Here is a 20,862-nt window from a genome sequence, read left to right as displayed (position 1 = left end):
CTCTATGCTTTTTTTATTCTTTAACCCAAAAAACATAAATACACATAGAAATAATGAAGAGATGATGCAAATTTCCTAATGTGTACTAAAAATTATTCTCGTATAGTTATGATTATTTCATAGCATTGATTTATCGTTATTTTAACTGGGTAGCTCTGCTCTACGAAATGCTACAAAAATGTTCGTCAGCCTGGCCGTGCTTAGCGCCAATTTAGCTCCGTTTGTTTGGTTAGTTCCGCTGGCTCATTCCCCTGCCAGGCCCAAACTACGTCACTCGAAGCGGTCGGACCCCCATTGGTCAAGTCAGTTGTGTTTTTTGTGTACTACGGCGCACTGCACTCTGCTGCGGCCTTGTTCTGTCAAAAAAATGAGTCTGCAGGCCGCTTTTCCACGCGTTTGCTCCGTCGGCTGCAGATTTTTGACAACTGCAGCCGCCGTCGACAGCAGAACGGCCGAATGGGAATCGGCGAAGCCCTACGAAGAGATCCCGGGACCTAAACCGATCCCGGTGCTCGGCAACAAGCACCTCTTTATATTCGGTGAGTCTCTGATAGGCAAATGATAAATTGATAACCATAAAATGTGATTATCAATATACTCAATTTAAATGAAAATCTGAAATTTTAAACTGATTTCAGAGCATAGTTTTGTAGACAAGTTAGTCCTTTAATTAGTTTGAAAATATTTTATAACAGGTTTTACCCAGAATAAAATAGAATATCAGCCCCTTTTACCAAAGCAATGCAACCTGCTCAGCAGGGAAGTTGCGCGGGTTTCAGTACATATTCGCACCCCCACCACCGATCATAGAAAACAGCTGGAAAGATCAAGTGATAAAATTTAAATTAATATCATAAAATGACAGAGATTTTTGAGTCGTTTAAAATTAATATCTAATTAAGAGTCAAAATTTTTGTATGTATTCCATTCTTTAAAGCCAAGTTTTTCTTTCACAGTTTCAGTAAAACCACATGAAAACTTCTTAAAAAAATAAAATAATATTATGCAAGTTCACAATTGAACAAAGAAATCTCATGCAATGAAATTTTAATAATTTAAAAATTAAAGGGAAATACAACTTCAGCAACATGACGGAGGCACATCGCAAAATCAACAATGAATACGGCGACATTGTCAAGTTCACGGGGTTGGAGCCTCGCAGGGACTTTGTTATGGTGTACAACGCGGATGACATCGAGACCGCTTTCAGGAACGAAGGCATTTGGCCTGAGAGACCTTCCCTTAAATGCGTGAATTATTACCGTGAGACGGCCAGGAAGGACTTTTTCCAGGGCGTTGGAGGAATTCTCAACGAGTAAATCCAAAATAAAATATTTAATAATATTTTAAATAAAATATATTTTTAATCAATAGCCAAGGTGAGCCGTGGCACAAGAGCCGCACCCTAGTCAACCCAGTCATGATGCAGCCAAAGACAGCCAAGCAATACTCTAATGGAATCAACCAGGTTTCTGAGGAATTCATCGCTAGGTGATTCAAATTAATTAATAACAAACAAAACGTCACATTTCACTCTCAGGATTCCTAGCTGGAGGGACGCAAAGAATGAAATGCCAGAGGAATTTAAAAATGAACTGCACAAATGGGCCCTGGAATGTAATTTCCTTTCAAGGAAAAAATAATATACTGAATGTCTAATTTTATAAAAGCAATCGCACTGATCGCTTTGGATACGCGTTTGGGCTGCCTCGGCCCAAACATGAAGCCAGATTCTGTTCCTCAAAAGATGATCTTGGCCATACACCAGCTTTTCACCGACATACATATTTTGGAAATGAAAAGTATGATGTGGTATTTTATCCCTACACCAACTTTCAAGCGCTTCATCAAAAACTCGGATTTGCTTATGGAGTATATATATTTTTTATAGAACTTTTGGCTAAAATTAAAATTTACTCTAATCGCAGAATCAGCTACAACTACATCAAGGAGGGCATGGAGCGGTGCAAGAACAAGAAGCCGGGCGAAGAGGCCAGCAGCGTGTTGGAGAAATTCCTGGAAAGGGACCCTGACCCAAAGAGGGCCATCATTATGGCCCTTGACATGCTCTCTGCTGGTGTCGACACTGTATGAGAATTAAATTTTCTTGGAAAGTTTTTTTAAAATTGACTCTTTTATAGACGTCACACGCGTTGACAAATGTTTTGCTGCACCTTTCGGAGAACAAGGACAAGCAGACGCTGCTGTTTAATGAGTTGAAGCAGTTCATGCCCAAGGTGGACACCCCTCTCACGCACGAGTCACTTGAAGAAATGAAGTACCTCAAGGCCTGCGTCAAGGAGTCCATGAGGTTTGGGTTTTTTTCAAGTCTTATTGGACAAGACGCGGTGCCAAAGATATTTAAAGAAGGTTAATTAGATAAAAATTGACCAAGAAACACAAAATACGGACGCTGTCCTGAAAAAATAGCGGCAATCAAATATTTAAAATTCTAAAAACACGGCCAATTTGTGGAGAAAGTATCTTTGAAAAAATATCTTTAGAACTGATTTGACTAGAATTATCCAGATTAGTCATCATTTGTGTGCAGAATCAGACCTGTGGCTCCGGGCAACGCAAGGACGACGCGCTCCGAGTTAGTTCTCTCCGGCTACAGAATTCCCAAAAACGTCAGTGCCTTCATATCAGAATCAATTTGGATGAAAACTAAAATTTCGTAGGTGGACGTGGTATTTCCGCACGGACTACTTTCCACAATGGAAAAGCACTACCCCGAGCCCCAGAAATTCATCCCTGAGCGGTGGATCCGTGGCGGGGAACAAGCGCACAAGGCCCACCCCTTCGTCACCCTCCCTTTCGGCCACGGCGCGAGGAAGTGCGTCGGAATGCGATTTGCTTCCATGGAAATTGAGATGCTCCTCGCAAAGGTGGAATGTTTTTTTTTTTTTTATTATTTTTATTTAAATATTTAATATTTTATTTAAATATATGTGTTGAAATTCTTATTCAGATGGTGCGGAGATTTGAATGGGACTACAAATACGGCCCAATGCGTTACGAAACCACCTTGATTGACGCGCCCATCGACCCTTTGCGGTTCACCGTGCTTGACCGATGAAGTACAAATTGTTTGGAACAAATGAAATTCGTTTCACATTATTTTTGACTCAAGATTTTCACTATATTTATATACAACATGATACATAAATTATATCCACAAAGAAGATGCACACTTAGAATGATGCACATGATATGTAGGAAGAAAAAAATTACGCGGGTGTTTGTAAAAGTAACTCGGTCAGAGGTCAGAATTATTGTAAAAGTTTAAACAAGGTCATTCCAAAGTCAAGGAATAAAATGCAAAATAAACTGCCTAATAAAATCTTTTCCGAAGCCCTATTAAATTTTCCAGCATTTTGATTTTATCACATTCACAATTCATTAAATCTTGTCTGCAAAAACTTCTTTAATCGTACATATATAATAAAATGAGAGCGCAATAAAATTTATGGCATTGTACAATGAAAACAACTCTATATAATATTTATAAGTGTTTGTGCATAAATTTTCGCCACCTCTGCTCTGGATAAATAGTCTTACACGACGTTGATAAGATTTTTTATCTTATATTTGGCATTTGCGCGAATCTTACACATGAAAATAAATAACCTAAATCACATTTAGCGGCAACATTGCTGGGGCAAATCGAAAACGGAAAAGACTCACTTGGAATACATCTCGTGGGATATAGGAACATTTAAATTTCTCTTTTTCTGCCACACTAATGTTTAATCGTCACCGTGTATGTACACTGAGTTAATTAAAGCATCACTATTTTTTTTCTCTTTAATCCTCCGCCTAAATACTTGGTTTTGATTCCCCTGTCGAAAACACTCTCAGGGTCTACGCTGGAATTGTCAAAGTGGGCTGGGCTAATGAATTTTGCTACTTTTTAGTTCGGAAACACCGATTATTGTTAAGTTTCAATCGGGCGAGCGATCGGATGGCAAAGCAAGCAAGCTTCTCTTTCTTTTCGCCGCGCAGCTAGTCAGCAAACTCGCGATGCAAAATATTATATTTTCAATTTGTCGGTTTATCACAAGGAATCTCTCTTTGTTTTCAGAGGGGAAGGTTACTATCTGGGGATGTTGTGCTCGGTGAAGGGAAACATCGACGGCTTGCAAGGCTTCGGGGGCAATTGGGGACCAGAGTTTCTGCCTGCCGCCGCCACTGATATGCTCTGACCTGACACACTTTTCGGGGAGGGCAGCAGGTGCGGCGACGGCGAGCCACGCACGCTGTCCGGAGATCGCTGCGGCGCCAGAATGTACGGCGGCGAGTCCAGCTGGCCCAGTTGCGAGTAACTGTTATTCCACCGCTCGTGGATTGAATGCCGACCTTCGAAGATTGAAATTATTTAGTATTTGTCGTTTTTCATTGCAGCTTGGATAATTCTTAAGAAATTTGGCAAAAGTTTACCTCAATTTAAACTTTGAACTGAAAGGAATTTTATCACTTTTTGCAATCTTGTGATTTTGCAAAAATATAATTTTGATTTTTTTTAAAGAAAGTTTTTCAAAGTACTCACTGTGCTCTTGGATGTGGTTGTTGATGGCGATTTCGTTGGAGGAGACGCGGCGGCGAGGCTGCGCCATGGGCGGCGGCGGGATGGGCACAATGGGCAGCATGTCCATGGTCGAGTTGCGCCGCTGCAGAAGACTAGATTCGCCAGGCGACGTTGGGGCAAATTCCATGGGAGATCGGTGTGCCTGTCTGGGCATGGTGCCGCCCCCGAAGCTTAGGTCCCGCCGCGGGGGCAGCGGCGGAGGCGACGAGTTCTCGCGCGGAGGCAAAATTGGCGCGTCTGGCGCTTGACGAGACTACAAATTTTAATAAAAATAATTTTAGCTTTATAATACAAGTTAAAAATAAGTTATAAATGACACAAAGAGATAAGCTTGTATTTAATTTCCTTTGTTAGAATCTTCCTTTTTTTAGTAAAAAGAATAAAAATTATTCATAAATTAAATTAATTCCAATTTTCACTCACTTGCACCATCTTATTTGGATTTGGAGACTCGCTGATGGAATTTTCGCGCCTCCTGCGGGGCGGCAGAGGGGGCGGAGGGTTGTTAGAGGCTAGGGGCTGCTGTGAGTAGGGCAGCGGAGGGATGGGCGGCGCGTCAACCGCGGCGGGCGACGTGGCGATGCTTGAGCTCGGCGAAATGTTAGAAGCGGTCGACGCTGCCCCCGGAGACAAGTTCCCGCTCGGAAGGGTCACACCTGTTAACAGATTAAGGCCAAATTTTAGAGGTACAAAAAAATTGAATTTTCTTCTTATTTTATCCTAGTAAAGCCATTATTAATGTTGGTTATACACTCTAAATTATGAGCAGGACAGCTCCAAATACCAAGAAAATTGAAAAAATTTTCACAACTGAAATAAAACAGTTTTTGTTTTCTTCAGCTCAATATACTAATGTTAAAACTGAGAACTTACCAGTTTGTCCAATGATTATGGGTGCAAAGACGCTAAAGTCTGAAGAGCTGTTGGGCCCTGTGGGAGTGATGGGTGAGCAAGTGGACATGGAGGGTGTGCGGGGGGTGTCCTCGCCATTGTCGTTCAGTCTTCGGACGGGGGGCAGCGGGGTTGGGTATGTCCGCCCAGGCAGATTCCGCGGCTTGATGCCTGGCGACTTCAAGTTCATCTCTGGCCACTTGCGCGGCTACACGTGAAATAATTTTAGATTCAGTTCAATGGAAATAAATATTAGGATTACAAATCGAGGGAGTTGTTTACAGGCTCGGGGCTCTAACTCGAGGGACTTGTTGTACAGATAAGTACTGACGTCGTGTTCTCTCTGGTCTCCAAAAGGGTCCAACGTTTCCAAAAAGTTCTGTTTACAAAATTTTAGTCATATACTTCATAAGCAGACAAATCTATGTAATTTATCTTACTCTGATTTTAGGCTCGATTTTCAAGCAGTAGGGCTGGTTTTGGTACTGTTGGATTTCTCCAGTGATTTCCGCCACCTTCCTCCTTTTGTTGAAGTTGATAAGCTCTGGTGAGTTTGGCAGGTAGTCAGGGTTGCCCTCCTCAATGTGCAGGATATTTGTGAGGTACATTCCTGATAAAGGGATATTTAGTTGAAAATTTTAAATTTTAGTGGGAAATTACCAAGAAAGGGGACGCATGGAGGGTTGATGGAGCGCAGTTTCTCCTGGTACTTGCGGAAGTGGTCGTTGTTCAGCTCCCTGGCCTCCTCCATGGCCTTCTTCAGGTTTGTCGGAATGGCCTGAAAAATTATCATGAAAATCTGGATTTATCAAGCTCAAAGGAATAAGGACCTGGTAGGTCATCTTGAGTCTGAAGACGGAGGCAGAGCCCATTGCAGAGACAACGGCTAGGACACCGTTGAAGTTGTTGAGCTCCTGCATGACCATCATGATGTCGATGATTCTGGACATAACGGCGACGCGCTCTTCCAAGTTTTCTGTCTCTATGATGGACTTCTCTAGCCAAAAAGTGAAATTGGTTGTGTGGCGCATCATCTTGAGAAGGTTGGGCGATGTCTTCTCCTTGTCCTTCTTAGTCCACACCGCGCCCACCAGCTCGGAGGGCTTTACTGCCCTGTACAGCTCGAAGTGCAGTAGAGTCAACTGCCGTGCTATCTCAATTGGGTGCAGCTAACACAAAAATTAAGAAAAAGTTTAAATTTTCATGTGAATGAGAATGATGAAAAAGTATTTAATAATCATGTAATTTTCAAATATTTATTTTAAGAATTAGGTTTTTAAAATTCTACCTCTAATTTTCCTTTTCCTTAAAACATGATTGGATTTGAGACAAATTGGTCTTCTAGGATCTATTGAGAAAATTTAAAATCCTTCAAAAACTCACCGTAAGAACTGTCCATTCGTGCTCAGCACACTGAATGTGCGTTTCAATAGGTGGCGGAGATCGATCGAAGTTGAACGTGATTTCTCTCTGCTGATCTTGAGGATCACTCTTCATGAAAAAAAAAACATGTTGTAAATAAACAAGAATTTAAAACTGAATAATTCATGATATACAATTAAAAAGATATTTTCTTTTTTTTATTCATCATCAGACCCATTTATATCAGCTGGTTCTACAGTACAATATCATTAAACATAAAAAGAAATGAGGAATCTCACCTTTCTCTGGACAATCTTGAGCACCGAATCGACCCACTTGCGCATTGACTTAGAAGTGACGGTGTCAAGAAACTCGTGCAGCGTCCTTAAGACCTCGGGGTCCCGCTCGAAGTCGTAAAAGTGATGGTCCACCCAATGCCGCAGCACATTCAACACTCTGAATTGCACAGGCTGGGTAAACTCCTGTGGCAAATCAAACGAGAAAAAAAATTAAAAATTGTTCAAATGTTTGGCAGACATTAATTTCAAATACTCCCAAAGGAAGCAATAATTTTTTGGCTTCTATTTGGAAAGTTTTATTTTGATGACGGACAAAATTTTAAAGAATGATTCACCTTTCTGTATCTTTTCCAGTCTTCCCTCTGTGAGTTTTTCAGCGTTTTCTCCCCGTCACAAGTTGTCTCTTCAAATACTTGCGACGGGTCGGGAATGTTGAATCTCTCGATCAGAAGACATAAAAGCTCCTGAATTCACAATAATTATTTCCTAAACAGAAAAAGAAAAGAAAATAGTACCTGAGGAGAGCAGAAACTGCGAAAGGTTGTGAGGAAGGTGCGCACAAACATGGGATCAGAATAAATGTGGTAGGTAAGGCGCTCGACCAGTTTATACAACGTGGCGCCCTTAATCAGGGGCACCCCATTGCTCTCCCGCTCCTCCAGAACAATGTTGGTCGGACAGTCTGCCTCAGCAAACTTGTATATTCTTGGAGAGGGCAGCCGCAAAGGATGCTTTTTCTCCTCATCCAATAAGATCGAGTCCAGCGTCCGCTCGAGCATACTAAGAAGGACAAAATAAGATTTAAACTGTCACTTATTTTGCGGAACCCACCTCTTTGTGTTTAACATAACTAGATCAGCCATCCAATTGTTCTTATCTTCTAAAGATTTGGCCATTAGGATTACACTAGGTTGACTTCTGGGTGCTATTTCAAATGCACTTTTATATTCTAAAGAGAAAGAGGTTGACAATTTAAGTTTAGAAAATAAAATTTAATTTACCGTCTGTGTCTTCCTTGTCGTGGATTTCTACCCTACGTATGTGAAACTTTTCCTTCATTCTGTACTCGCCCGCCACAGGACCAGTGACCGAAGACCTCCTGCTGTTCAGTTTGCACAAAACCACCAGTCCATCAAACAAAAATACTTTCCGCTCTGACAACTTCTTGCCTGGACCCACTTTGATCAGCGTGTCCTCTGGAAATTTTGAATAAGTTATTAAGTAAATTTGTTTTGATTCTGATAGGTACCTCTGATAAACTCGTTGCAACTTTGGCCGATGTCTTTGCTGTCCCAGCCCTCTATCGATTTTTGCAGTTCATTGATTTTCTTCATGGCCGCTTGCCGCCTTGCTCGGCCATGCATTCTTACACCATATATGTCACGACTATAATTTTTGTTTGTTTTATCACAAATTCAACAAATTTATCCTAGATTGACTCACTCTCTGGGCAGGTGCTTGACTGACTCACCGATGACCACTTTGAGGGGCGTCAGCAGACCCTGCACCTGTTCCAGGCTCTCCCGATCATCGCTTTGCCTTGTCAGTTGGTTTAAAATCTGCCGAAGTTTTGGAAATTAGAAATTTGTACTTAAACGAATAAAAATCTTGTACTTGGAAGTATTCGAAGTACAAAAAGCAGTGCCACACTGGTCCCAACAGCAGTTTCGGCATATAATACTTGACAGCCTCTCGAAAGCCGTGCCCTGCCGACTGAAGAGCGTCGCTCACTTCTGGCCTGGCCAGTAAATGTGCAAGTGCCTCTTTGCACCGTGGGTGCGTCAGGTCTTTGGCATACCGCCGGTAAACGTCAAACTCGGCAGCCTAAAACATTTTCAATGAGAACAAATTTTGATGAGTTTCAATATAGTTCATTATAAAAGATTATTTTAAAGAGGATTTAAAACCCACCTCTGCCAGTTCCTCGAAGCAACTGCCCACAGCAGGAACCTGGTTCTCCTCGGAAATCTCAACCATGTCCTCCAGAGATCCAAGCAGGATCAGCGTGACCTCGTAAATATCCATTATCTCACTGAAGATGAGGTCCAGGTCCTGAATTTAGTTAAAAATGAAAACACTCTGTACACCTGAAGAGCTTAGATTAGTTTACCCTGCTGCCTGGAGGGACCAACTTGGCAATCTCCTCTCGGAAGACTTTGGTGATCATGTTCAGGTCACGCAGGTACTGCTTCTCATCATGGATCAGGTCCTTGACGACCTCCTCGTAAGTCACTGAGGCCCTGACCACAGGCGAGTCTTCATCCTCAATGTGGTTCGTTACTGCAGGCGGCAGGGTGGTGATCGGGATCTTGTCCTCCTCCTGATGGAACATGTCCATCAGCACCTTGTCCGCGCAGATGGCAATCTGGATGTCCTGGCTCGATATGTACACATTGTGGATGTTTTTCACATACGAACCCGTCAACTGCAAATTTAATGCAAAACATCCAGTTGAATTAAATTTTAAAAAAGTCTTTACCAAACACAACATACACTTATTTTATTGTTCCATCATATTTTTCTATTTTTTTTTATCCAAATAAAAGAAGTTGATACTTAAATTCACCTTTCATTTTTAACAGATTAAAGATAACATAAGTAAGAAATCGTAAATCAAATCTTATTATGGAAATGGTTTCCTTACCAATAGAATGTCAGCGGAAATGTACTCGAGAACGGCGACTACAAACAGAGCAACTTGGGAGTCTATTTTGTGGTGCAGAACCTCCTTTAATAGAAATATAAGTTATTGACAAATTATTTTTAAAAAAATTGCCAAAATTGGCACCTTCTGCAAGAGGGAATGGATTTTGTCGACAGGCATGACCAAGGGCGACTTCTTCTTGCCCTTCTCAATGGCGTCCTTGGCCTCCTTGACAGCCCACACATAAATCGGGTTTGGGAATGTTTTCTTCACGCGCTCCTCAACATCTTGCACCTGGATTAGCAGAGGACAAAAGAAAATAATTAAAGATCAATTCGAATGAGCCAAAGTTGGGATGTACCGAGTGGGGCTGTGGCCTGGCGCAGAGCATGCTGAGGAGCCTGAGCATGAGCTTCTCGATGTAGCGAAGGGCGTCGTCCTGCAGCTTGAGCCGTGGATGCACCTGCTCCAGCACCTTGAAAAGCAAATTGTCAAGTTTTGGAACAAATGAGAGGGGTTGTTTCTGAAAGTACCTTCTGGAAGGAGTGAACGAAGACGCCGTTCCATTTCTGCGAGTTCTCCTCCTTCTCGAAGTCGTAGGGCACCTGGTCGACGGAAAGCGTCGACGGCGACGAGAACATGACAGGTCGTTCGTTTGGCGAAACCAACAAGTCCTGTCTGTCAGTGGGACACCGCCATGTTTACAGACGACAACTAAGTATAGTTTTGTCCATCGTTGACTGCTTCGAGGGCCGCTTCGCCCCACTCCTGCCCTCCGACCTGATCACGTCGGCCGCTGCCCCGAGTGCCCTGGCCCGAAAACGCACCTCTGCACCACCGCAACTCTCATTTTGCGCGATCAACTTGTCTCTTTCGTCCAGTCGTCCCGATCAAAAAACAACAAACTTTTATTTTCAGCCCGCGCCGCTTCCGTGCACCGACGCCAGAGGCGCTCGCCAAAGCCCTAATTCGTCCTTCCTCCGCCGCGGCTGCGAGCGCCACGACTCTGCACGCCCGCGAAATATTATTTGCACGCCGCGGATCCCAATGTAATTTAATGACTTGTATTTTGTTTGGTATTTGTACGCTAAATGATAATTAGAAAATGGTAAAGTATAATTTATTGGCACATCTAATGTGTGGATCATTGGAGAAAAGAACTTTTATATTATTTTAAAATGTTTTATAGCTAGCTAATCAAATTTATTTTTTTTATTTATCTAAAAATCTGACACAAATCACTTGAAAATGGGATATTTTATTGGGTTTAAAAATCAATTATTAGTACATAATTTGAAAGACCATATCGACAAAAGGAACCAATTTTTTACAAAAGAAAAAAACGCAGTAAATATTATACCAACAAGACGCAATCGATTACAAATTGTCAATAATCCCGGTTAAGATTTACAACCTCTCTTTTATATTTTTATCCAATTTTTTGCAGCAATAAAGATGCTTCTCTGCAATCTTTGCGTAATATATGTGCAACGTACTGTATCGGTGGCGAATCAAGGGAGATAATTTTATCTAGTTTTATTGTAAAATAAGTAACTCGCTGACTTTTTTTACAGACGTGCGTAAAGTTGTAAGCCGCGATGTGTTTTGAAAGCGCTGAAACGGCGGTGGCTGAGGGCGGGTCGCGGCACCGCTGACCCGAGCAGTGACCCTCGGAAGGCGTAAGTAGCGCTCCCTTCTCTGATTTGCGTTTATTAAAAGAACACGAGTTGAAATTTATCTGTCCGGCCAGGAAACAAAATATTTTTCGAGCTCAATGACTCTGATGTGGGTTTTATTTGACAACAAAGATAGAAACCACGTGTTTGTTTTGAACATTCATTCATTTTATTTCACATAATTTAAATCAATATAAAGAGTAGTGAACGCACAAAAATAGAGTGCGTCAGAAAGTGAGGCTGACGTGTGTAAACGCCGAGCCCCTTTTGTGCATAAATTAGCGCGTAGAACAAAGTGTGTATCAAAAATGACTAGAACGCATCAGGGACGATTGAGTTAACAAATTTAGGAACTCCGAGTGATTCCTAAAGGATAAGTGTAACTCTTCTCTCTTGAATTCTCCTCGCTCGCTCTCCACAAAGCAGTCGTCGTTTTTCTTCTTCGGCTACTGATGAGGAATAAACGAGAATTCTTTCTGTGACTTGCAAATAATACTCTGGGCGGAAATTGGCAAACTATATCACAGAAATCATTTTCGCAGGTCTGTCTCTCAACGAATACCATTGTTGTTGCAGCCATTAAGTAATGGTCCGTCTCTTTCTGGTATATATAATAAATTATTGATTCATTGGTCCGAGTCGTGTTTGGACCAGTTGAGCAGGTAGTCGCGCAAAAGCAGGGTGTCGGCGGCCGACGGCCGCTTCTCTGCCGACGCACTTTCCTCCTCCAGCAACAACCGCTCCACCTCCAGGTCCTCCAGGTACTGCCGCCGTTTCCGCAACGACCGCCTCCTGCGACCTCTGCAACCAACAAGGCCAACACTTAGTTTTATATTATACAAACACTTGACATTTTGCAATTAAAATTAATCAGGAAAGGGAAAAAGACACCTTTCGATCAATCTGAACCTTGGAATATGGGAGCAGTTTATTTCAAAATCAGCTCCATGAGAATTCAAATGAGGAAATCTTGACTAATTTTCATTGCAAATATTCCAAAATAATTGTGCATTAAATTTTTATCTTTCCATACTTGGCTAATTTATATCCATGAAAATTTTAAAATTAAAATTAAATCCCTCAACTCAAGGTTGAGTGAAATTGAAAAAAGTTAAGGACTGAAATTTAAAAAAGGCTTTAGCTTACATTTTGGCTGGGTCTATCCTGCCGAAGCCGATGGGGACCGTGACGAGTTTGCCTCTCATTTTGGACAGGGCGATCAGCGTCTCCAACTCGGCCAACCTTTGGTCGGACACTCGCTTAATTCTGCAACAAGAAAGGATTAAAAGATTAGCGATATTTCATCAAACATTTTGGAATTTGATCTTTCGGAGGCAACAGGTGACAAGTGAATCACCGTTGTGTAAATTTTAATTCTCTTATCATAATTGGGTAAACTTTGCCCCATATTAGGAAACGATCTGTGCTAGTTGCGAGTTTGATCGCAATGCAGGTGTGTGTAAAATTAAACTCGCGCTGCATTCCAAAGCACTGCCCACGCGCCTATCGATTAAAATTAGATTTCAATTAGTCACGTCGGTCCAAAGTTAAACACGCGAAAGTCACATGTAGCAGAGTCTAACTCGCGGCCAGTGTTGCATCAGCAGCACATGGCAAAAACCAGAGAGTATAATAAACTTTCGCGCCGCCGGACCTAATTAGACATGTGGAGTAGAAGGAGCCGCGCGTCCCTTTTTTCAATTGTTATCTGGACGCAATCGACCACCCTTTGACCCATCGTGCCACTCTCGCACATCCGACGATTGCTCAATTTCATCTGTGTCCAAAAAGATGCTATGAATTGCGTCTCAAAATTGTTTAAAAATGGGAAAAAATTGATAGAAGGAAATTTGAAAATGATCAAAACCATCAAAGAATTTAATTTTGAATAAAAAAGGTTAAAATATTAAAAAATATTTTCAGATACGCTAGAGAGAAGAACTATGAATTTAATTTTACAATATAGAAGTAATCCCTTACAATTACATAATAGCATTGCTCAAATTGAAATAGAAAGTTGGAAAATATGAAATTTCACCAAAAAAAAAAAGAAAATCAATTCGTTAAACAATTCCTATTACAAATTTAACCAATAAACCTATACAAAAAATTACCAATAGAGATCTGACGTATTTTGAAAAATTGGAATGAAAAAATTAAATTAAAATAAATTACCTGCGAGGCATGCTGTGGACGTGGGTGGCGAAAGCGACGACGAGCGCCACAATCAAAACTAAAACCACTGCCTTGTTCATCTTGTTGTGTCTAGTCGGATGCGAAGAAACGAAAAAATATTAATTCCGGAATGTGTGTATGTTTCTTGTTGTGTGTGCACCGTAGTTAATGGGGTCCTCGGCGGGCCGCGAGCTTTTATACCCTAGGAGAAGGGCTCGACTTATACGCGCCAATCGTGGCGGAGGCAGGTGGCGGGGACGCGGCGCGCACGTCAATGACTCCGGACAAATGGGGGGAAATACGCGAGCTACGCTCAAGTTGCGTCTGCCTGAGAGGAAAGGTGCTCTCCTTTCGTCAGGTCGCACATCGACCAACTCAGGTAGCCACTTGCATCAGCCAACATTTCCCGCGCTCGCACGTTTCCCCCAAGCTTTTATCAATGGAATTTTTCCTGCGGCTGCCAAGATTGAGATCTTTTCTCTCCATTAATCTCTCTCTCTCTCTCTCTCTCTCTCTCTCTCTCTCTCTCTCTCTCTCTCTCTCTCTCTCTCTCTCTCTCTCTCTCTCTCTCTCTCTCTCTCTCTCTCTCTCTCTCTCTCTCTCTCTCTCTCTCTCATCTCTCTCTCTCCTCTCTCTCTCTCTCTCTCTCTCCTCTTCTCTCTCTCTCTCTCTCTCTCCCCACCTTTCATTGACCTGACAGCAACCCTGTGTTATTTATATACCTGAACTTTTGGGATGAGGCAAAAGAATGGAATTTAAAAAAAAATGAGTAATACAAAAGAGCAATGGGTATTTTCTTGCTTATCAATCTTTTAATCAAATCGTTATCGTCAGGAATCCACTTTAGCTTGTCACTTCCAATTGTTACATGAATTATGGACTTGGACTGGAGATAAGGAAAAGCAACCTTTGAAGGGTTTTCCGCAGACTGCCCATTATTAAAACAAGGAAGATGTCGTCTGCTGCCTGTGGGTGTTTCCCTAATTAGTGCACAGAGGTTGTTACCTGGGTGGGAAATAATTTACTCTTTATTAACGTCATCGCCTCTTTTAATTAACTAGGAGTGATTTAATGTGAAACAACTCTCGCGCATAATTTAGCTCTGGCTTAATGAGGAAAATCCCTCTTCTATGCAAATTCCCGTCGAAGGCACAAAGCGAAATTACCAACACAATATAACGTCGTGGTTAACCATCCAGACTGAAGATTATTACCGAAAATTCCCTTTTGGTCAAACAATTTGTATATTTTGCTGTTACACAAATTTTCACCTTGCTCAAGACCAAATATAGCTTCAGTTAATTATGTCACACACCAGAGCGAATCGTTCATATATAGAAATTGTCGTCGCGGCCGTCGAATCGAATTCCGAGTATCAAACAGACTTGATTTTATATAAAAAGCCTCGGCACTTTTTTCGCTCTGTGCACATTCCGTGGAGATGTATTGAGGCCATTGTCACTTTTGACTGCAGGAGAAAGAATGCAGCAAACGCGACTTGAAGTTGCATCAGAAAGTTTTGAAAAACGGTCTCCAATAATTACACCGGTCATTAAAAAATTGTACCTCGTATAATATAAACTGAGCAGTTAAGGATCTAAATTGGTGCCGCGTGTCCGGCGGCAGCGGCGGCGGCGGCTTTGCTCGGCACGCAACTCTCCAACGACCGCAAAGCTTGATTTACAATGCATGAGTGAATTATCATTCATTTGGGCGTGTTTATGACCACCTACGTGTAATTAACGCCTAAAGTTAATTAAAAGTTGGTCGAAGAGCCGATTTGCAAGAAAACAATTTCGTGCTTTTTGCGACAAAGTGCGTCTTAAGGCGCCTCCGTTGTGCCTTTAATTAAGGCCTTGCCTGTCACTCAGGTGCGTTCGCACGTGCATCCCTTCCCAAGCTTTAATTGATCCTCAATCTCCGTTTATAACTTGTGGTTTCGCGAATTTCTAGATCGCAAGAATTATAGCAAAGCCGCTGAACCGAGAACAACCACTAAATTAAAACCTATACTATACTCGCATGGTATCTCTAAAAACTATATTAGCAAAATGACAATAAGTGATCAAAAGCTGATTTAAATCTTTTTAAATTCTAGGAATTTTAAGAACATGATTATTCATAATATTGTTGGACAAAATGTTTTAACTGGCAGAGATGAGTTTTGCTTGCTAATTTTTCAGATTTGTTTTTTATAAAAAAAATTTGGTTCACACCCTGCTTTCTGTTAATCTGATTTTGACAAAACCTAGTTGATTTATAAGCTGTTTTTTAATTAGTCATTAGTCTATAATTAGTAGCTTGGTTTTAAATTTTTTCACATAATCTCCGTTAAGACTTTTCTATATAGCCAATAATTGAAAAAAAATTAAAGAGCGCTACATTTCTCAATTTCACTGTCATTTTTTTTTAATTTCTAGGTTTGACAATTAATCATACAAATTTTTTTCCCTTAAATTTGCAGTCGTTTAATCTTTTCAAAAAATAATTACATTTTTACCACAGACACAGGTTTTTGTAAGAAAAGGAAGTAAAACATTTTTAATGTCTTTAAAAGGCAAAATTTTTGGTGAGCTAGTATTCCATTCTTTAAAGTTAAAACTTTCTCTCACAGTTTTATTAGGATTAAGTGAAAACCTCTCAAAAAAAGTTTCAATTGTTTGGTAATATTTAATTATTAAAAATAAAATGTGCAGCATAATTGTTAATTATCACTAAAATAATATGAATTTAAAAAGCATGATGTATATTTTAATGTCTTTCAACGAAATTCTGCCTCTTTCTTTTTTTCCGACTGGTACTGCTATAATTATTTGAGAAGTATCATAAAATCAAATATTTGATCTCGAATCTCTCTATTCTCCTTATTGGTCTTTGTTGCGCAAAACATGGCAACGAGGATTTCGTCTCCTGTGATCCGGTCCCCGCGACCCATTCATTGCTCTTCTGAGAATCAAACTGTTTACTCTATGAGAGACGCGTGTGCGTGCGTGTGAAAGCAAAGCATTCCATTCACAGATGGGCAGAATCGTGGAGCCGCGCACGAATTTCGTTATCAGTCGCAAACTGATCTCATTATAGTCCAAAGTCGCGGCACAAAATCGCCAAGTCACGGCGCCGCAGGAAAACCCCTTTCAATTAAGCACCTGCATTTTTCTATATTTTCAAGTGCCAAAATTCTCTTATTCGAAATTAAAGTAAGAGTCAATCTGCCGCACTTATCGCCGTACCCACTTTCATTTTCTTTTTTTTATTATATATATATATATATATATATATATATATATATATATATATATATATATATATATATATATATATATATATATATATATATATATATATATATATATATATATATATATATATATATATATATATATATATATATATATATATATATATATATATATATATATATATATATATATATATATATATATATATATATATATATATATATATATATATATATATATATATATATATATATATATATATATATATATATATATATATATATATATATATATATATATATATATATATATATATATATATGTGCAGAAAAAAGGAAAAAAGGAAGTAAAGGAAAAAAATCCGTGCTGGCGGCGTGACAAGATTTGGGCCGGCAAGCTTAAAAGAGTTAATGCGGCGGTACAGATAGCGCAACAAGTGGCCCTGGGCTCGTGATCGCGGCCAGAAAATCCCCGTATCTTCTCTATTCTTTATCAAAATGTGTCTTTCATTCTCCGCAAGGGTGACGTAACGGTTAGGTGGCAGCTGCGATAAAAATACGTTTGCAAATAAACCCTTAGCAGGGTTGATCGAGTGGCACCTTGGCAGCAGTTCCGCGAAGTAAGCATCATTATGCGCGCGAACACCTTTATCTGGAAAGGCTGGACGCAGAGCAGGGCGACCCACGCCAAACTATAATGTTTGCCCAGACCCTCAAAAGCCTCAAACCACCCCCGCGCTCAATATAAGAGCTGACACATTCAGTCACGTCGGCGCCCACATTCAATTTCCACAACTAATTAGCCTGTTTGTTGGAGGGAAAAATACAAAATGAAATAATTTCAGTAAAATTTTTTACCATTTAAAATTTGGAGGGAATTCTAATTTACTCTCATTATTGATGTTCATTCTAATTCCAATATTTATATTTTTTTTTTTTTTGCAATAATGGAAGTGGAGAAAATAAAATACTGTGGTTGTTTTGGAACTGATTGGCCCTCGGATCACGGTTTTCAAAAGAGATCAGCGCAAGGGTGCCTGAATTTTTAAAAAAATCTTTGTAAAATAAATTTTTATTTTAAAATTAAGCACGCTTGTCATTGCAGAATATACAAAATAATAATTTTTTCATATTTAAACAATTTAATCTAGCTTGATCTAGCTGTAACTTATAATTTTTGTTTTGCTCTGCAGGTTGCATTGCGTATCAATATCCGTGCTGAAAAACTAATCCCAATAATTGAAGTCGTACGAATCTGGTAAAATTTACCATAATATGTAACTGAAATTATTATAAAATCTATTCTATTAAGTATTATTGTATTTAATTGAATTAATTTAATTTAATTGAATGAAATGCTCAAAAGAGTTTCCAATAATTTTTTATTTTTAGAATATCAATGATACGAAATGATACTTTCCATTTTATTGTTAATAATAAAAACTTGTAGTTATCAATATTATATTATTTTTTCTGCATGACTTATTGAGAATATTAATTTCATAATTTATTCATTATAAAAATGCGATTCTTTCTCTGTAACTTTAATAATATTTTGTGTGCCAATCTTCAAATTTTCGATGTCAGGTTCGCTGTAACTGCTAGTGATTCAGAATTGACGTATAGCTTTGTAAGGAGATGAGTGTGCACGCCACATGTTATCTCATTACTTTATTTTCGGCCTATTATTAGCGCATCGATGATCCACCCGCGCGCGAATTGCAATTAATCTGTGCTTTACGACGCGACGAGATGATCAAAGCCTTTGACGCGTTTTTGCAGAGGCACGTCCCGCGCGCGCGTCTAATAGTTCCAGGAGAGGAAAGTGCACGCGGTGCATGCCAACTAGTGAATCACCACTTTTTGTTTGGCTTAGACACACAACACATTCAGTTTGGCTTCGCGACTGACGTCTTCTCCCCCGAGATGTGAATTGCATTTTTGCCCACGCGGATCCCACGAAAGACCCAGAAGTTACCGTTGAGAGAGATATGACGTAAAAATTTCGGTGTGTGAAAGCAGAGCCGCTAATTAAATTCATGGTCCAGTAAAACGACGAGAGCCAGAAAATCTGCACTTTCACAAAAATAACTTATTAAATACACATTAAAATTTTTTAGAAATTTTGAGAGGAGAATCCAAATTTTATCATAAGATATAAAGATATTTAAACGCAAGTTCAATTCATTATTCATTTATTCTCTCGCAACAAGTCAACAAGATTAAAAAAATTAAAAAAAGGAAAATATTTCTTAGATTTTTTTACGGCATTTAAAAATAACCAGAGTGCTGGAAAAGTTAAAAGTATCTAACAATTTGATCAGCATCAGATTCCAGAAAATTCTGAAACAAAAATTATTTGATTAAAAAATTGTATATATACTTCGCAGTTCGCATCTTTTGTTGTTAATTTTTAAATATAATTTTTAGTTTAGAGTATCCCATAGATTTGTACGCAAAAACCTAAACTGCAAGCTAAACTGAGTTTTGCGTGACCTTTTGAGAGAATTGGCACGCAATAAAAGTGTCCTGAAAGGCAGATAATTGATTTACGGCGGAGACAAATGCGCTCCTCTTTGGGCAAAACACACACGGCGCGCAATAATAAAATTCCATCGCATTTTCTTGGCATCTTGGGTCTTCTTAAGAGCACCCTTTTCACCAGCATATCTCTACTGATGGAATTCTCTGCACAAATATAAAAGAGCATGGCTCAATAAAATAATAAATATCTTTATAGAAATACATTTTGTTTCGGTTCCACCTATAGAAGAGAGCAAAGCGCAAAATGAAATTTGCTCCAGCAACCACGTACGCAAGAGCAAAAAGCTAAGAGACTCCCACGCTATTCGGCAAAATTAAAAAAATCCTTTCCCAGCTTTTCAGCCAGCTAGGGCTCTGATTTTTAGTGCAACCCATTGCTTTCTTTATCCTGTCCAGCCCAGCGAAAACTCAAAGCTCAAAGCCAATCGGCTAACACGCGCTTTATTAAATTTTTTGCCGAGCTCCCCATTCAACCATCGTGGTAAGGCATTTTTTATTTTTTTTTTTTTATTTTTTTTTTTTAATATTTTTCATCTCCTCTATCGATCATTAACTGAGCTCTGTTTAAGAAATTTAAAAGAGAATTTCATCCAAAACTAATGACAAAATATTTTTTCTTCAATTTTATTAGGAAATATATTTTGCATGCACGTCTTCAACATAATTTAATTTACCTAAAAAATAAAATTTGAAGGCCTGTGTGCTAAAAATCAATTTCTTGTTGAAACCTTCAACTTCAAAGGCCCTTTTCTTGTAGTCTGAGTGCCCTTATTTTTTGTTAATTTTCTCCTAACAATGGAGCGCCTGATATAAGCATAAGAAAAAAACACTCCCCGCTTCCCGTCTGGCGTGTTTGAATGAGGATCGCGAGTCGGAACGATCCGGTTTATGTCGATGCGCGCACGTCCTTGACACACACCGACCAGGGGCACCAGGGCAAAGGTCACGCTCCGTCCACACCTCTAATCTCGGTCTCGTGCTGCAGCCTCTGTTTACTCGGCGCGGTCGCTGACTGCGCCACGCAAATCACGAAAACGTACTCAACGTAAACATCCAGTTTTCACACATGCCCTCGACGGAATAAAAAAATTTCCGCAAATCATCAAAGTGTGAGAATTTTTTTGTTTTTTGAAACTATTTTTGCCTTCTCAAAAGCAATTTTTGATTTTAAATTAATTTAAGGAAGATAATTTATATGTCTACGTCTGCAATTGTAAAGACAAATGTAGCTCAGTTTTACAAACTTTGAATTTGTGTAGAAAAAAACACAATTATTCTAATAACTTACTTTTTAAAGATTTTAGAGCCATTGCATGATATAATTAATTCGTATCATTATTTATCGATTTATAATATGAGAAATTCATGACGTAATATTTTCCATAAATATAATAAAATTACACGCAAAGGCTATGAAATCTCATTTTTTTTTTATTGTGAAATTT

The 20,862-nt window shown here is 39.5% G+C and overlaps 3 protein-coding genes across 5 annotated transcripts; 1 reads left to right on the top strand and 2 right to left on the bottom strand.

Annotated features, from left to right (window-relative positions):
• Nucleotides 1–298: 298 nt before the first annotated feature.
• Nucleotides 299–3,832, top strand: LOC132199428 (probable cytochrome P450 301a1, mitochondrial). 3 transcript variants are annotated; one of them, XM_059624124.1, is made up of 10 exons: nucleotides 299–539; nucleotides 1,069–1,315; nucleotides 1,375–1,491; nucleotides 1,541–1,617; nucleotides 1,671–1,872; nucleotides 1,929–2,088; nucleotides 2,142–2,311; nucleotides 2,552–2,630; nucleotides 2,682–2,888; nucleotides 2,972–3,832. In XM_059624124.1, exons 1-10 carry the CDS (start codon nucleotides 368–370, stop codon nucleotides 3,077–3,079), a joined length of 1,539 nt encoding a protein of 512 aa, XP_059480107.1. In that variant the 5' UTR covers nucleotides 299–367; the 3' UTR covers nucleotides 3,080–3,832. The 3 variants fall into 3 exon arrangements, with proteins under 3 accessions (XP_059480107.1, XP_059480109.1, XP_059480108.1); XM_059624126.1 differs by lacking the exon at nucleotides 299–539 and adding an exon at nucleotides 844–915; XM_059624125.1 differs by lacking the exon at nucleotides 299–539 and adding an exon at nucleotides 910–1,005.
• LOC132199426 (protein son of sevenless) lies at nucleotides 3,118–10,724 on the bottom strand. The gene is made up of 23 exons (XM_059624121.1): nucleotides 10,318–10,724; nucleotides 10,146–10,259; nucleotides 9,929–10,078; nucleotides 9,785–9,868; nucleotides 9,251–9,565; nucleotides 9,052–9,192; nucleotides 8,755–8,964; nucleotides 8,584–8,699; nucleotides 8,390–8,526; nucleotides 8,142–8,336; nucleotides 7,972–8,089; nucleotides 7,656–7,920; nucleotides 7,476–7,604; nucleotides 7,141–7,323; nucleotides 6,863–6,970; nucleotides 6,310–6,648; nucleotides 6,140–6,257; nucleotides 5,920–6,089; nucleotides 5,742–5,858; nucleotides 5,462–5,687; nucleotides 5,012–5,244; nucleotides 4,550–4,841; nucleotides 3,118–4,359 (listed from the first exon to the last, which is right to left on the bottom strand). The coding sequence occupies exons 1-23, from the start codon at nucleotides 10,423–10,425 to the stop codon at nucleotides 4,097–4,099; spliced, it is 4,131 nt and encodes a 1,376-aa protein (XP_059480104.1). The 5' UTR covers nucleotides 10,426–10,724; the 3' UTR covers nucleotides 3,118–4,096.
• Nucleotides 10,725–11,590: 866 nt separating this feature from the next.
• On the bottom strand, nucleotides 11,591–13,825 carry LOC132199429 (uncharacterized). The gene is made up of 3 exons (XM_059624127.1): nucleotides 13,636–13,825; nucleotides 12,607–12,726; nucleotides 11,591–12,261 (listed from the first exon to the last, which is right to left on the bottom strand). Exons 1-3 carry the CDS (start codon nucleotides 13,713–13,715, stop codon nucleotides 12,087–12,089), a joined length of 375 nt encoding a protein of 124 aa, XP_059480110.1. The 5' UTR covers nucleotides 13,716–13,825; the 3' UTR covers nucleotides 11,591–12,086.
• Nucleotides 13,826–20,862: the final 7,037 nt, after the last annotated feature.

The sequence above is a fragment of the Neocloeon triangulifer genome, unplaced genomic scaffold (assembly GCF_031216515.1).
Source record: "Neocloeon triangulifer isolate White Clay Creek 2 clone unplaced genomic scaffold, ASM3121651v1 ptg000014l, whole genome shotgun sequence".
Classification (NCBI taxonomy): Eukaryota; Metazoa; Arthropoda; class Insecta; order Ephemeroptera; family Baetidae; genus Neocloeon; species Neocloeon triangulifer.
This window is presented reverse-complemented; position numbering and strand designations above follow the sequence as displayed.

Excerpts from the sequence above, each read along its gene's own strand:
- LOC132199428 (XM_059624124.1), top strand. The coding sequence starts at position 368 with ATGAGTCTGCAGGCCGCTTTTCCACGCGTTTGCTCCGTCGGCTGCAGA. Across the intron at positions 1,618-1,670 it reads GCACAAATGGGCCCTGGAAT|CAATCGCACTGATCGCTTTG; the intron begins GTAATTTCCTTT and ends ATTTTATAAAAG. Across the intron at positions 2,312-2,551 it reads TGCGTCAAGGAGTCCATGAG|AATCAGACCTGTGGCTCCGG; the intron begins GTTTGGGTTTTT and ends ATTTGTGTGCAG.
- LOC132199426 (XM_059624121.1), bottom strand. The coding sequence starts at position 10,425 with ATGTTCTCGTCGCCGTCGACGCTTTCCGTCGACCAGGTGCCCTACGAC. Across the intron at positions 8,337-8,389 it reads TTGCAACGAGTTTATCAGAG|AGGACACGCTGATCAAAGTG; the intron begins GTACCTATCAGA and ends CAAAATTTCCAG. Across the intron at positions 5,688-5,741 it reads GTAAACAACTCCCTCGATTT|CCGCGCAAGTGGCCAGAGAT; the intron begins GTAATCCTAATA and ends TTTCACGTGTAG.
- LOC132199429 (XM_059624127.1), bottom strand. The coding sequence starts at position 13,715 with ATGAACAAGGCAGTGGTTTTAGTTTTGATTGTGGCGCTCGTCGTCGCT. Across the intron at positions 12,727-13,635 it reads GTCCACAGCATGCCTCGCAG|AATTAAGCGAGTGTCCGACC; the intron begins GTAATTTATTTT and ends TTCTTGTTGCAG. Across the intron at positions 12,262-12,606 it reads AGGATAGACCCAGCCAAAAT|AGGTCGCAGGAGGCGGTCGT; the intron begins GTAAGCTAAAGC and ends TGTTGGTTGCAG.